This window comes from Piliocolobus tephrosceles, chromosome 8 (assembly GCF_002776525.5).
Source record: "Piliocolobus tephrosceles isolate RC106 chromosome 8, ASM277652v3, whole genome shotgun sequence".
Taxonomy (NCBI): domain Eukaryota; kingdom Metazoa; phylum Chordata; class Mammalia; order Primates; family Cercopithecidae; genus Piliocolobus; species Piliocolobus tephrosceles.
The window spans coordinates 14,224,492-14,239,985 of NC_045441.1; the positions used below are offsets into that span (position 1 = coordinate 14,224,492).

Below are 15,494 nucleotides of genomic sequence, written 5' to 3' on the forward strand. Positions count from 1 at the left end.
GCCCATCTCAGCCTCCCAAAGTGCTGGGATTACAGGCTTGAGCCCCCGCGCCTGGCCTGCATTTTTTTTAGTAGAGACAGGGTTTCACCGTGTTAGCCAGGATGATCTCCTGACCTTGTGATCCGCCCACCTCGGCCTCCCAAAGTCCTGGGATTACAGGCATGAGCCACCGCGCCCAGCCAGGGTTTACATTTCAACCCTGAGATTTGGGTGGGGACACAGATCCAAACCATGTCAATTGTGTAACTAATCTCTTTCGTCCCATCACTCATGTTCCACAATTACCAACTAACGGCCAATTCAAAAAATAGAGATATGATTCACACACCGTAATTCACCATTTTAAAGTTTACAATTTAGTGGATTTTAGTATTAACATATTCACAAGGCTGTGCGACTGTTACCACTATCTAATTTCAGAACATTTTAATGACTCCTCCAAACAACCCCATATTGCTAATGGCTAGTTTTTTGTTTATTTGTTTGTTGGTTTTGGTTTTGTTTTTTTTTAGACATAGGGTCTCACTTTGTTGTCCAGGCTGGAGTGCTATCATAGCTCGCTGCAGCCTCGAACTCCTGGCTCCAGCAATCTTCCCGGCTCAGCCGCCCTAGTAACTGGGACTATAGGTGCACACCATCACACTCAGCTAATTTACAAAAAATTTTGTTGTAGAGACAGGGTCTCGCTTTTTTGCCCAGCCTGGTCTCAAACTCCTGTCCTCAAGCGATTCTCCCACTTCAGCCTCCCAAACTGCTGGGATTATAGGCATGACCACTGCTGTACCTGGCTGGTGCAGTGCTGCGGTTTGAGGTTGCAGTGTGTTGTGATCATGCTGCTTTGAATAGCTGCTGGACTCCAGCCTGGGTACCATAGTGAGATCCCATCTCTAATAAATAAACATACTACATTCCTTGATATGATCAAATTTTTGACAACATACAGCAGGGTTTTAAATATGTGTTAATAGAGAAATCTGCACAAAGGGAAAGTAAAGGTCAGCTAATAAGATTTTAAAAAGCCTCCCCTGTGGTCAGGTACAGTAGCTAGAAGTGGTTGCAAATTTGGCTATGAGCTTCCTAGTAGGGAAAGCAAAGAAGAAACATGGCCATTTAAATGATTCTTTGTTTCCTTAAGATAAACGGCAAATAAGGTGTTGGGGAGAAGTATGGCTCTCCAGCTACCAAGGCCTGAGGGAAATGTCACCCATGGCCTTCCTGTGGGGGACAGATCCAGTGGCATGCCATTGTTATATATTGTCAGATAACAAAAGGCCCCAATACTTAGCGGATTAAAACAATACACTTTATTTATTTATTTAGAGATAGGATCTTGCTCTGTCACCCAGGATGGAGTGCAGTGGTGTGATCACGGCTCACTGTAACCTCTACTTCCTGGGTTCAAGCGATTTTCCTGGCTCAGCCCTCCGAGTAGCTGGGACTACAGGCACTTGCCACCACGCCCAGCTAATTTTTGAATTTTTAATAGAGACGGGGTTTCACTATGTTGGCCAGGCTGGTCTCGAACTCCTGATCTCAAATGATCTGCCTGCCTCGGCCTCCCAAAGTGCTGGGATTACAGGCGTGAGCCACCACACCTGGCCACAGATGTCATTTCATGTTAACTTTGGTTGACATCTGCCTCCTCCACTAGACTACAACTCTCTGAGCGTGGAAACTGGGTCTCTTTTGCTTACTGTTATACCCCAGCCCCTACTAAAATGCTTGGCATGTGATGTTCAGGAAGCATCTCTGGAGTGAATGAATGAACTGGGACTCAGCTACTCTGTACCTAAGACCAGAACACTTCCCGGTCCTTACTGGTTTGCTTTCCTAACAGTGTGGCTCCTTTCTTTGGTTCAGGTGAACGTGCCCCGGTGCTTACACTTCTCAGGAGTGGGGAAGGTGCGACAGGCTGCATGCGGTGGCACGGGCTGTGCAGTGTTAAACGGTGAGGCCTTCTTTCCGGTGGTTCATTGGGAAGCTGCAGGTAGATTGCATAGGGAGTGGTCAGTGTCCATTGGATTTGCAGGCTGTAGACCTCGGCCTCAGGAGGGTAATGTGGCTGGGTGTGGTGGCTCACATCTGTAATCCCAGTACTTTGGGCAACTGAGGCAGGAGGATCGCTTGAGGCCAGGAGTTCCAGACCAGCCTGGGCAACATAACGAGACCCCGTCTCTACCAAAAAGTGGAGAAATTAGCTGGAAGGCTGGGTGTGGTGGCTCACACCTGTAATCTCAGCACTTCGGGAAGGCAAGGCAGGCGGATCACCTGAGGTCAGGAGTTCAAGACCATCATGGCCAACATGGTGAAACCCTGTTTCTACTAAAAATAGAAAAATTAGCCAGACACGGTGGTGCATGCTTGTAATCCTAGCTACTCGGAAGGCTAAGGTGGGAGAATCACTTGAACCCAGGAGGCAGAGGTTGCAGTGAGCCGAGATCGCGCCACTGCACTCCAGCCCGGGTGATAGAGCGAGACTCTGTCTCAATAAAAAAAGAAAAAGAAAAAATGAAAAATTAGCTCGGCATGGTAGTGCACGCCTGTAATCCCAGCTACTCAGGAGGCTGATGCAGAAAGGTCTCTTGAACCCAGGAGTTCGAGCTGCAGTGAGCTATGATCATGCTACTGCACTGGGCAACAGAGCGAGACCCTGTTTCAAAAAAGGAAGGAACTATGGCCATGGGAAGATGTCGTTGGATTGAGCTCAGTCATTACAGGGTGTGAATAAAGTTCTTAACAAAAAGCAGATAGCCTGCTATTTATCTTTAGACACATGACCACAGAGCTGAGTCATCCTAGAGCAAACCTCTGGAGTGGAGAGCGAACTACTTCATTCCCCTCCCTTAACCGGGGCCAGAGAGACTCCAGCTCTGCCTTCTCCAGCCAAAACATCAAAGGCAGATGGGAGAACAGCCTTTAGCTTTGGATAGCGATGAAATGTCTGGCACCACTGATGAATATTAAACTTTCTGTATCCAAAACATCATTTCTAAGAGTTTTAAGAATCTGGCCAGACATTGTTGATGTGTTTGGCTTTGCTCTTCCGATCAGTGCGAAACACAGAGCTGTCACTGGGGGGAGAAGACATCCTCCCTTCTCTGGTATTCGTATGGGTTTTCTGGCTGATTTCTGCACTGATCCCCTCCAGGTTACTAACCCTCAAGATGTGGGAAGTTTGTGTTCTGAGCCAGGAGAGCTGGCGAGACAGACTCCCCCAGCAAGAATTTCAGCATGGGAGAGTGAATTATTCTAAATCTCTGTCTGCACATTCTTGCCAAGCAAGGAGGAAAAAAAAAAAGAACAACAACAACAAAAATCGTGTGGATGTCATAAACCTTGGTGGTGTAGTTGGAGTTTCTGGTGAGGGAGGGTTCTTACTTGGATGGACTTACTGACCCTTGTTTTTACTGTAATGTAGGAGAAGGACGTGTTTTTGTCTGGGGCTATGGAATTCTTGGGAAAGGCCCAAACCTAGTGGAAAGTGCTGTGCCTGAAATGATTCCACCCAGTCTCTTTGGCCTGACGGAGTTCAACCCAGAAATCCAGGTTTCCCGCATCCGATGTGGACTCAGCCACTTTGCTGCACTGACCAGTAAGTGACCAAGCCCGACGGCCCCGGTGTAAGCCCGGTAGAGGTTCTCTGTCTCTCAAGTTCAACCCCAAACTGCAGGCAGCTCTCAGGTTCCACCCATCCAACAGAATGGCGCCTTTGTACTGATAACTCAAGCGAGGGCTAAACGAGAAGTGGTTTGCCTCGAGGGTATACTGTTTCCTGTTTCTCCCCCCTGGAGTTTTGGGTTTGGTTTGTTTGGTTTGTGGGTAGGCTAATGTGAACATGCGTTTTCTCAAGAGAGCACCCGTCGGTGGTAGGAAGGGGCACCGCGAGTACGTCGGGTGCCGGAGGAAACCAGCAGAGGCTTGGCGGATCCACGGGTGGGTGATTAGGAAGTGATTGTGTGGGGCTTAATCCCACTACTCCCCGGCCGAGCCCAGACCCTGAGCTGACCCAGGATATGGGATGGCAAAAGGCTGATTTGTCACACTGTCCCGTGGTTTCACAGAGGTGAATCTACCGGTTTCTCCAAAGTGCTGGGGCAGAGAGTGATGAAAGGGGAGAGCGAAATGGAGGTTTTTCCCAAAGGCCTGCCAGATTACAAAGCCACAGAATATCCGCTTACCCTGCAGGGTAAGGGTAAGGAATGTGTCCTTTTCTTGGTTAAATCTCCTACTCCACCACGGTTACTGTGGATTCAATTTGCTGCTCTCTAGTTGACTCGAATAGTCAGACTGTCCTGAATTAATTTCATTCTGTGATTCTCAAGTAAATTAGTTATTTCCTTGCAATTAAAAGAATCTTTTCATCTCATGGCAAGTAATTGTTTTCTTTTCAAACATCTGGGCCGGAACAGTCAGTTCGTGTCATCTTCAGTTGAGTTCTCTGGCCTCATTCCCACGTGGGGCCTGTCCCAGTTGCCCGCCCTCTGTACCAGGGTCCTAACTGCTATTCCCTTATTGTCTGAATTCCAGGCTTCAGAGGCCATCAAACAGGCAGGCCTGGGTTGTTACGGCTGTTGGCTGGAGTTTTGTCTGGATCTAGGTCGAAGCACTGAAGTCGCAGTGGTCATGACTAAGCCAGAGAATTCCTTGCCACTGCCCAGCCAGAGCGGCCACTTGCATTTGCAGCTGAGTGTAGGTCTCATGTATTTTTTTTTTTTTTTTTGAGGAGACAGAGTCTCACTCTTGTTGCCCAGGCTGGAGTGCAATGGCACGATCTTGGCTCAACACAATCTCCACCTCCTGGGCTCAAGCGATTCTCCTGCCTCAGCCTCCCGAGTAGCTGGGATTACAGGTGCCCACCAACATGCCCGGCTAATTTGGTGTCATGAATTCTTAAAGCTATTTTGATTTGGCAAGTAAGAGTCGTATGGACTAATTTTTGGAGAAACAAATATCTACTTTCCAGAAAGTTCTTAAGGCCTAAACTATGGGCAGAGTCATGTGTTTAGAAATCTGTGTGAAGTGTTTGATTAGAGCAGAGGCTTTTCTATTTGCCCTCATGCCATGTAGCCATTTCAGGTCACAGCAAAATGAAATTCCTTTCTGGATTTCTCCCCGAGACCCAACAGGCCTCCTTCTAAGGGTGAATTACTGCCTGTTGGTAGACAGAGCGTGGCTGTCTTCATGCCTGTGTGCCTGGCATTTGCAGATAGCCATCTGGGAATTGGAGTTGGTTGGTTTATCCTGTGGTCTGCTAGCATTTTGGGGAGCCAGACCAAATTGTTCTGTTAAACACCCGAGGTCTAGCTGGATGCAGTGGATCATGCTTGTAATCCCAGCACTCCTCGAGCCCAGGAGTTCGAGACTAGCCTGGGCAACATAGTAAGATTCCGTTTCTACAAAAAATACAGAAATTAGCTGGGTGTGGTGGTGCACGCCTGTAGTCCCAGTACTCTGAAGGCTGAGATGGAAGGATTGCTGCTTGAGTTTGAGACTTCAGGGCTGCAGTGAGCGGTGTTTGTGCCACTGCGTCACAGCCTCTGATCTGCGTCCACTGCCCAACTCTCCGTTCCTCACACTGGCGGTTTCCAGGCCCAGGAGAAAGCTGGCAAGGCGCACCACCTTGGGAACGACTCTATTATACAAACACTTTTCCAACAAGGCTAAAGTCAACAGAGTGAGACCCTAGGCAACAGAGTGAGACCCTGTCTCAAAAGCAAACAAAAACACACGCACAAAAATATCTAAAGGTCTGAGTGTGGAGGACAAGGGGCACGCTCAGATCAGGGGGGCTAAGATAGCTTGTAATTATTCCATCAACCCCGGGTCCTGTAGTCTTGGCTTTTCCATGTCACTTCCTCTGCCTCCCATGATCCAAGCCTTTTGCCTGACAGCCGGTGGTGACATGGGCCGAGGAGTGCCCCAGCTGGTGCAGACAGAATCCTACCTGAAGGCTGGGCTAAGAGAGGCCATCTCCTGGGTTGACCTCTTACAGCATCCTGTACTTTTTCTTCCTGACAGTTTTTACAGTTTGTAAACATATATTAAAATCATTTGTCTGTTCCATCTCCAGCCTGTCCCCAGCTCCTGGAACACAGACCTAGACCCAGCACAAGCAGGCACTCGGTCATTAGATGCCCTGTGGCCAAATGCTCCCAAGATACGGACAGTCAATCCAGGAATGACAAATTGTCCTACTTTTCACTGTCAAATCAGGAAGCCCAGGATGTTGCCAGGATTTGTGGAGGGCGGAGTTTGGTGGCACATGATTGTAGGCAGGGCACAAGGGGTGAGCAGAGTGGGCTGTGTGCACCAGTGACCTCCAGCCCCGTCCACTACCCACAGACTCCAGCTCCATGCACCACTCCCAGCCCTGTGCACCACCCCCAGGCCCCAGCTCCATACACCACCCCCAGCCCTGTCCACCACCCCCAGACCCCAGCTCCATGCACCACCCCAGCCCCCATCTTCATTTACGTGCTCATCTCCCACATGGGTGGATACAGCAGAAGTCCTGGGCGTTTGGACCTGTTTTCGATATGGAGATAGCATCTCAGACCCTTACTTTTGCCTTCAAAGAAAGCATGAACGCCTGGTAAAAGCTGAACAGTGGGCTCTGTAGGTATCTGGTTCTAGAAAGCCTGTTCTCATGACCCATCCTCTCCTTGGAGACTTGTTCTTCACACAGTGCCAACCAACCCCTGTTTTCCTCCCTTTGCAGACAAAGGAGAGCTGTTTGTATGGGGCAAGAACATCCGAGGCTGCCTGGGAATCGGTCGCCTGGAGGACCAGTATTTCCCATGGAGGGTAAGTCTGACCGGGGCGGTCTCGCGAATGGGTACTGAGAGTAGAGTCACCTGACGTCACCGCAGGCACCTCGCGTGCAGCTGGGCCAGGACGAGGGCCACGGGACCTGCTCCCCCTTCCGGGTCCTGGCTACGCTCCTCCAGTGCAGCATGCCATGCCATAGCACACTCTGTGGTGACACCCGTGAGATACCCTTGGGACATCTGCATGGTGTGATGGGTGGGGGAGTGACACCAGGCTCTCGGGGTGCAGGAGCTGGGTCAACCCCTCCCGGCCCGCTGAGTGGGAGGTTGGAGGCAGTGGCTCACCCAAGCATCCAGTCCTATAAGAAGCCCTGTTGGAGGCCGTCCTTGGGGTGGATCGGGGAAACAGAGGCACGATGGTGCAAGGCTCTGGCAGGGTGCCGTGAGGCTCCGGAGAAGGGGAGATATTCAATGAAGTCGGCACGCTAGGAGCTGTTTACAGAAGCCCACATAGGGGAATGCTTCACGATGAATTTAAAAGAAAGCAGGATGTTTAATATTTAGATGGTCCAACCGCAGCCATGAAGTGAAAAAATACAGTCGCTTCCTTAGGGGCGGTAGTATGCAATTAGACAAAAAGGCTCCTTCCAGAATTACAGGGGAAGAGAGACTCGTTCTAAAATTGTAGTTTACCTTTGCGTTGTTTACTAAGTCAGTTCTTTAAGGCATTCTAAAAAAGGAGGTTTTTGGGGGTTTTTGAACATGAAACATATGTTCATGGTACAAAAAAATATACTATGGAAAATAAGTCTCCCACCACCCAGTTTTGTTCCAGAGTTTTTGTTCCAGTTTTGGTCCTGGTTTCTTTATGTTCTTTTCCAGAGATAGTCTCTGCATAGAAACTCGTGTGCGTGTGTGCGTGTGTGTGTCTGTGCGTGCATGCATGTGTATGCAGTATGCATATGGGTGTACTTTATCAGGTTGCATTTTAATTTGTTTTGAAATTGTGAAAAGCATTTTTAAAAAGGACTTGCACCGGGTGTGGTGGCTAACGCCTGTAATCCCAATGGCAGGCCGAGGCAGGCAGATCACAAGGTCAGGAGTTCGAGACCAGCCTGACCAACATGGTAAAATCCCGTCTCTACTAAAGTACAAACAAATTAGCCAGGCGTGGTGGCAGGCGCCTGTAATCCCAGCTACTCAGGAGGCTGAGGCAGGAGAATCACTTGAACCCGGGAGGCGGAGGTTGCAGTGAGCCGAGATCACGCCACTGTACTCCAGCCTGGGCGACAGAGGGAGACTCTGTCTCAAAAAAAAAGGACTTGCAAAAGAAATGTGTATGTGTGTGTGTGTATATATATATATATGTATGTATGTATCTGTGTGTGTGTGTGTGTGTATATATATATATGTGTGTGTGTGTTTTTTTTTTTTTTTTCAAGACCATTGGTGGAGGCTCTGAGAAAGCAAGTTGAAGTGGAGACTTTAACTTTGTTTTTTATTTTGCTTTTTATGAGACAGAGTTTCACTCTATCACTCAGGCTGGATTACAGTGATGTGATCACAGCTCACTGCAGCCTTGACCTTCCTGGGCTCAGGTGATCCTCCCACCTCAGCCTCCTGAATAACAGGGACCACAGGCATATACCACCACACCTGGCAAATTTTTGTATTTTTAGTAGAGATGGGGGTCTCGCTATATTGCCCAGGCTGGTCTCAAACTTTGGCCTCAAGCAGTCTGCCTCCTTCAGCTTCCCAAAGTGCTGGGATTACGGGCATGAGCCATCACACCCGGCCGGCTTTAGCCTTGTTGGAAAAGTGTTTGTATAATAGAGTTGTTCCCAAGGTGGTGGGCTTTGCCAGCTTTCTCCTGGGCCTGGAAACCGCCGGTGTGAGGAACGGAGAGTCGGGCAGTGGACGCAGCTCAGATAATGTGAGCGTCAGTCATCTACATGCCCACTACTTTCTCACTGACTCCTCTCTTCTCTCACTTAGCCCTTCCTTTCGAAAAGGACTTCCTTCTGAGGGCGGGCTTGGGAAACAGTTAAAGCAGCCGGGTTTTGGGTGAAAGAATGCTGACGAGGGTCTGCCCCCTGCCCTCATTTCCTTCAAAGCAGAGTGATCAGCCTGAGATTTGACTCAGGTCATGTTGCACCTGCCACAAGGGGCTTGTGCAAAGTGCTGGTCCCTGTGCGGGCAGGGAGTGGCCGGAACCTGATTCCCTTGACATTCCGTCTGGGTCACTTGCCCTGACTCTCCATGCACCAAGTGTCCTTCTGGTCATTTGCTTTTTATTTTTATTTTATTAATTTTTTTTTTGAGATGGAGTCTTGCTTTGTTGCCCAGGCTTGAATGCAGTGGCACGATCTCAGCTCACTGCAACCTCCACCTCCCAGGTACAAGTGATTCTCCTGCCTCAGCCTCCCTAGTAGCTGGGATTACAGGTGCATGCCTGGCTATCATTTGCTTTTCTTTTTTTTTTTTTTTTTTGAGGCAGAGTCTCGCTCTGTCGCCCGGACTGGAGTGCAGTGGCCGGATCTCAGCTCACTGCAAGCTCCGCCTCCCAGGTTTACACCATTCTCCTGCCTCAGCCTCCCGAGTAGCTGGGACTACAGGCGCCCGCCACCTCGCCCAGCTAGTTTCTTTTGTATTTTTAGTAGAGACGGGGTTTCACCGTGTTAGCCAGGATGGTCTCGATCTCCTGACCTCGTGATCCACCCGTCTCGGCCTCCCAAAGTGCTGGGATTATAGGCTTGAGTCACCGCACCCGGCCTATCATTTGCTTTTTAAACACATTTGTACCGTTGGGAAAAGAGCAACCCAGCCTGTCCCCGTGATGGCAGCATTTGGCGCCAAACCATTGTCCTGCCTCTTGCACATTCAGGGAGCCCCTAAGCATTTGTGCAGGGAGTGGCCTCGACCCCTGTCCTCTTTGGATTGGGGATGGGAGGGTCCAGTTCCTTCTGATGGCTCACTTAAAAAAAAAAAAACATTACAAGTGATTTTTCTTTTCTTTGTTTTGTTTGTTTGTTCTTTTAGACAGGGTCTTGCTCTGTCACCCAAGCTGGAGTGTAGTGGCAGGATCTCGGCTCACTGCAGCCTCTGTCTCCCAGGTTCAAGTGATCCTCCCATCTCAGCCTCCCGAGTAGCTGGGATTACAGGCTTGCACCACCACACCTGGCTAATTTTTGTATTTTTTGTAGCGATGGGGTCTTGCTGTGTTGCCTGGGATTTTTTTTTTTTTGAAACAGGGTCTTGCTTTGTCGCCCAGGCTGGAGTACGGTGAGATCACAACTTACTGCAGCCTCAAACTCCGAGGCTCAAGCGATCCTCCTGCCCCAGCCCCCCAAGTAACTGAGATGTGGGATGGGATGACAGGCACGTGCCACCACATCCAAATAATTTTTTTTTTTAAGAGATGGGGTCTTATGTGTTGATCTCAACCCCCTGGGCTCAAATGATCCCCTTGCTTCATTTAGCCTCCAGAATAGCTGAGATTACAGGCATGTGCCACCACACCCGGCTTATTTTATTATTTATATTTATTTGTTTTATTTTATTTATTTATTTAAGAGATGGGGTCTCACTATGTTGCCCAGGCTGGTCTCAAACTTCTGGCCTCAAGCGGTCTTCTCACCTTGGCCTCACAAAATGTTGGAATTACAGGGGTGAGTCACTGTGCCTGGGTGATCTTTATTCTTTAAAACAACTATGTTCAAATTAATGGTCCGTAGGGGATGTATTACATCATTTAAGAAGTATTCCAGAAAAGAAGAGAAAAAAAGAGTAAAACTTAACTTGTAGCTCGTACACTGGTACCAACTAGTTATTCTCAGACTCACAGTATTTGGCCTTTTCTGAGTATGTGGGCCCGGGAGGTGACATCTGAGCCATCTGATTCAAACCTCTGCTTCCAGAACCTTTCAGGACCTGTTTTTTTGCTACATGTTGAGACTCATCACTCAGAGAGGTTCAGTGGTTCCCCCAGGATCACACATCTAAGTCAGAGTCAGAGCCAGGATTTGGACTGTTACCTCTGAGTTTTAAGATAATGGTCTTTCCGGCCGGGCGTGGTGGCTCACGCCTGTAATCCCAGCACTTTGGGAGGCTGAGGCAGGTGGATCACAAGGTCAGGAGATCGAGACCATCCTGGCTAACACGGTGCAACCTTGTCTCTACTAAAAGTACAAAAAAATTAGCCGGGCGTGGTGGCGGGCGCCTGTAGTCCCAGCTACTCGGGAGGCTGAGGCAGGAGAATGGCGTGAACCTGGGAGGCAGAGCTTGCAGTGAGCCAAGATCACACCACTGCACTCTAGCCTGGGCCACAGAGCGAGACTCCGTCTCAAAACAAACAAAAAAAAAGATAATGGTCTTTCTACAGTCACCCACCTCCCTGGGCAAACCTGAAGCTGGTGTGGAGATAAGGCAGCACGCAGTGGCAGGGAACATTCGACCAGGTGTTGTCTGGCCTTTCAGGACCCTCCGACCTAAGGGGGGTGCTGTGGACCCGTGGCAGGCGACGAGGGGGTGTGGAATGGCCGTCACCCCTCATCCCCCAGGGAGCACCCTGGCTTTCCACAGACAAGCATTCCAGCCTGGCTTCGGGGAGGACAGGGCATGGACAGCGTGCTGGGCACCTGACGTCCATTCTCTCTCATCCTCCAGACACCTTGAGGGTGGGGTTGCTCCCTCCACAGTGCGCACACGGGGACACCGATGTCAGGAGCGAAGGGGCTTGCCCGAGGTCTCACGGCCCCTGAGCGGATTGGGTACAATTTGAACCTGCGACTCTGCCTATAGACAGTGCTTCCCCTCCCCCTGGGCCCCGCAGGTCAGGACCGATGGGGTCTGGAGACACAGCTGGGGAGCTCGCTGACTTCCAGCCTCGCTTATACGACTGCGTCCATGGCCCCGGGTCTTAGGTGGTGGTTCTTTTTGTTTGTTTGTTTTTTGAGACGGAGTCCTGCTCTGTCACCCAGGTTGGAGTGCAGTGGCACGATCTCGGCTCACTGCAGCCTCCGCCTCCCGGGTTCAGACGATTCTCCTGCCTCAGCCTCCCCAGTAGCTGGGATTACAGGCATGTGCCACCACGCCTGGCTAATTTTTGTATTTTTAGTAGAGACAGGGTTTCACCATGTTGCCCTGGCTGGTCTTGAACTCCTTACCTGCCTCGGCCTCCCAAAGTGCTGGGATTGTAGGCGTGAGCCTCTGCTCCTGGCCGGTGGTTTTTTGTTTTTTGTTTTTTTTTTAAATTATTGGCCAGGTGCAGTGGCTCATCCCTATAATCCCGGCACTTTGGGAAACCGAGGCGGGCAGATCACGAGGTCAGGAGTTCGAGATCAGCCTGACCAACATGGTGAAACCCCATCTCTACTAAAAATACAAAAATTAGCCAGGCATGGGGGTGTACACCTGTAATCCCAGCTACTCAGAAGTCTGAGCAGAAGAATCACTTGATTCTCCTTGAACCTGGAGGCAGAGGTTACAGTGAGCTGAGATTGCGCCACTGCACTCCAGGCTGGGTGGCAGAATGAGACTGTCTCAAAAAAAAAAAAAAAATTATTTTATTTATTCGTCTATGTATGCGCCCACCTAGGTGGTTCTAACTAAACACAAGAGGAGTGAGGTTAAAAGCTGGGCACAGGCCAGGTGTGGTAGCTCATGCCTATAATCCCAGCGCTTTGAGAGGCAGATGCGAGAGGATTGCTTGAGGCCAGGAGTTCGAGACCAGCCTGGGCAACATAGTGAGACTCCATCTCTACAAAACACAAATGACCTAGGTGCAGTGGCATGTGCCTGTAATCCCAGCTCCCTGGGAGGCCGAGGCAGGAGGATCACTTGAGCCCAGGAGTTGGAAGCTGCAGTGAGCTGTGATCACACCACTGCACTCCAGCCGGGGCAGCAGAGCATGACCTGGTCTCCAAACAAAAATTTAAAAATACAAAAGCGGCTGGGCTCACGCCTGTAATCCCAGCACTTTGCGGGGCCGAGGTGGGCGGATCACGAGGTCAGGAGTTTGAGACCAGCTAGGCCAACATGGTAAAACCCTGTCTCTACTAAAAATACAAAAATTAGCCAGGTGTGGTGGTGTGTGCCTGTAATCCCAGCTACCTGGGGGGCTGAGGCAGGAAAATTGCTTGAACCCGGGAGGCGGAGGCTGCAGTGAGCCGAGATCGTGCCTCTGCACTCCAGCCTGGGTGACACTAAGACTCCTTTTCATTGAAAAAAAAAAAAAAATACTGGCCGGGCGGGGTGGCTCAAGCCTGTAATCCCAGCACTTTGGGAGGCCGAGACGGGCGGATCACGAGGTCAGGAGATCGAGACCATCCTGGCTAACACGGTGAAACACCCTCTCTACTAAAAAATACAAAAAACTAGCCGGGCGACGTGGCGGGCGCCTGTAGTCCCAGCTACTTGGGAGGCTGAGGCAGGAGAATGGCGTTAACCCGGGAGGCGGAGCTTGCAGTGAGCTGAGATCTGGCCACTGCACTCCAGCCTGGGCGACAGAGCGAGACTCCGTCTCAAAAAACAAACAAACAAACAAAAAATACATATATATATGCAAAAGCTGGTGCCATTGAACCGCAGAGCTGGGCGCCAGAGCAATCTCCCTTTCCCAGGCTCTCTTGTCCCCACGAGGGACTCACCGTTCAGGGTTCCTTCTTCCCGCACCCCTGTCTTTCACCTGGTGGGCGTTTGTTTTAGCAACTTGTAATTGTGGATAGGAATGTTCCTAAATGGATTCTGCTGAGACTTTTAAGAGAGTCACCGAGGCTAAATAGGGTTCTGGTTTTTGGAGCTGTTTCCCTCAGCAGTGGAGCTGTGAGTGTAAATTGGCTTAAAAGAAAAACGCCATTTAACCTTGCCTAGGACAAAAATAAAACATGGCTGAGGGCAGTCTCCTCTTGGACTCAGTTCAGAGACCGTGTGAGATTGTCCGCCAGGGGGAGCTGGAACCTTGGGGAGCCTCTCACTGGTCCCCAGGGAGGGCTCCCAGGAGCCGAGCCTTCGCTGCCCACGCCAACCACAGCAGAGACCATCCTGGCTTCCTCTGCTTTGGGCTTGAATGGCCAGAGCCCTAGGGGAGCAAGGACCTGGGGGCTTAAGTGCAGCCGATGAGTGAGGAAGCGCACTTTCCCGGGAAAGGTAAATAAAGTGCTCCCTAATGGCTGGGGAGGTTGCTAAGAGGCGGTCGGGGCCCAGTCACCGCAGAGGCAGCCTGTTGTCTTCTCCCGCCGGCTTCCCAGGCTTTCTCTATCTACGTGCCTTTGTGATTCACTGGGCCCCGTTCTTGTTTGTTCAGTGATTCCTGTAATAGGTTCTGCTAAAGACATTCATTTGTTTAGGGACAGGGCTGGGGGCGGACCGCATGACTTGGTTTCCAGCATCCATCTGCCTGTGGCCAGGAGTCCCTAATGGTCTTGTCTCCTGGTGTAGGCGCAAAGCTCCAGGGTCGGCGCCTGCTGCCTCTCGGCTTTTAGGGCCAGGCCATCTGGATTAGGCGGTTTCCCTCTTAAGCTCGGTAAACTCCACAGACTGTGACAGATCCCCTTTCCAGCTGTCACACCACCTGGCTGCGTGCTGCCACCAGGGGAGGGTGGTCGAATTTGGACCTGGTCAGTAGATCAGGTGCCAGCATCCTGGCAGGAGTCTTCGGGCCAAGCCAGGCAGGGGCACTTTCTTTGCAGTCGGCACTTAAAGGAAGAGAAGGGGCATGGTGGCTCATGCTTGTAATCCCAGCACTTCAGGAGGCAGGTGGCTCACGAGGTCAGGAGATCGAGACCATCCTAGCCAACATGGTGAAACCCCATCTCTACGAAAAATACAAAAATTAGCTGGGCATGGTACTGCATGCCTGTAATCCCAGCTACTTGGGAGGCTGAAGCAGGAGAATCGCTTGAACCAGGGAGTTGGAGGTTGCAGTGAACCGAGATCATGCTTCTGCACTCCAGCCTGGCAACAGAGTGAGACTCCGACTCCATCTCAAAAAAAAAGAGACGCATATCTGCTTCTGTGCATAAAGAACCTCTGGAAGGCCAGGCCTGGGGGTCACGCCTGGAATCCCAGGACTGCAGGAGGCTGAGGCAGGAGAATCACTTGAGCCCAGGAGTTCGAGACCAGCCTGGGCAACATGGCAATACCCTGTCTCTACAAAAAATACAAAAATAAGCTGAGCGTAGTGGTGCACGCCAGTAGTCCTAGCTACTTGGGAGGGTGAGATGGGAGTATATCTTGAGCCCAGGAGTTCGACATTGCGGTGTGAGTTACGGTTGTGTCTGTGTACTCCAGCCTTGGCAACGTAGTGAGACCCCTGTCTCTACAAACAAACAAAATTAGCCAGGCATGGTGGCCGTGCCTGTGGTCCCAGCTACTTGGGAGGCTAAGGCAGGAGAATCGCTTGAGCCCAGGAGGTTAAGCCTGCAGTGACTGCACCACTAGACTCCAGCCTGGGCAATAAAGTGAAGCCCTGCGTCTTTTTTGTTTTTGAGCCAGAGTCTTGCTCTGTTGCCCAGGCTGGAGTGCAATGGTGCGATCTTGGCTCACTGCAACCTCTGTCTCCTAAGTTCAAGCAATTCTCCTAAGTCAGCCTCCTGAGTAGCTGGATTACAGGTGTGCGCCACCACGCCCAGCTAATTTTTGCATTTTAAGTAGAGACGGGGTTTCACCATGTTGGCCAGGCTGGTCTCAAACTCCTGCCCACTGCGGCCTCCCAAAGTGCTGGGATTA

General features: G+C 50.6%; 1 protein-coding gene across 2 annotated transcripts in view; it reads left to right on the forward strand.

Moving 5' to 3' along the window:
- The window catches only part of RCC1L (RCC1 like), a 35,095-nt gene that overhangs the window by 16,778 nt on the left and 2,823 nt on the right, over positions 1–15,494 (forward strand). For both annotated transcript variants that reach the window (XM_026456600.1, XM_026456601.1), the window contains 3 exons: positions 1,861–1,948; positions 3,419–3,592; positions 6,719–6,804. In XM_026456600.1, coding sequence (XP_026312385.1) covers positions 1,861–1,948; positions 3,419–3,592; positions 6,719–6,804 — 348 coding nt within the window. The remainder of the gene's footprint in view (positions 1–1,860; positions 1,949–3,418; positions 3,593–6,718; positions 6,805–15,494) is intronic.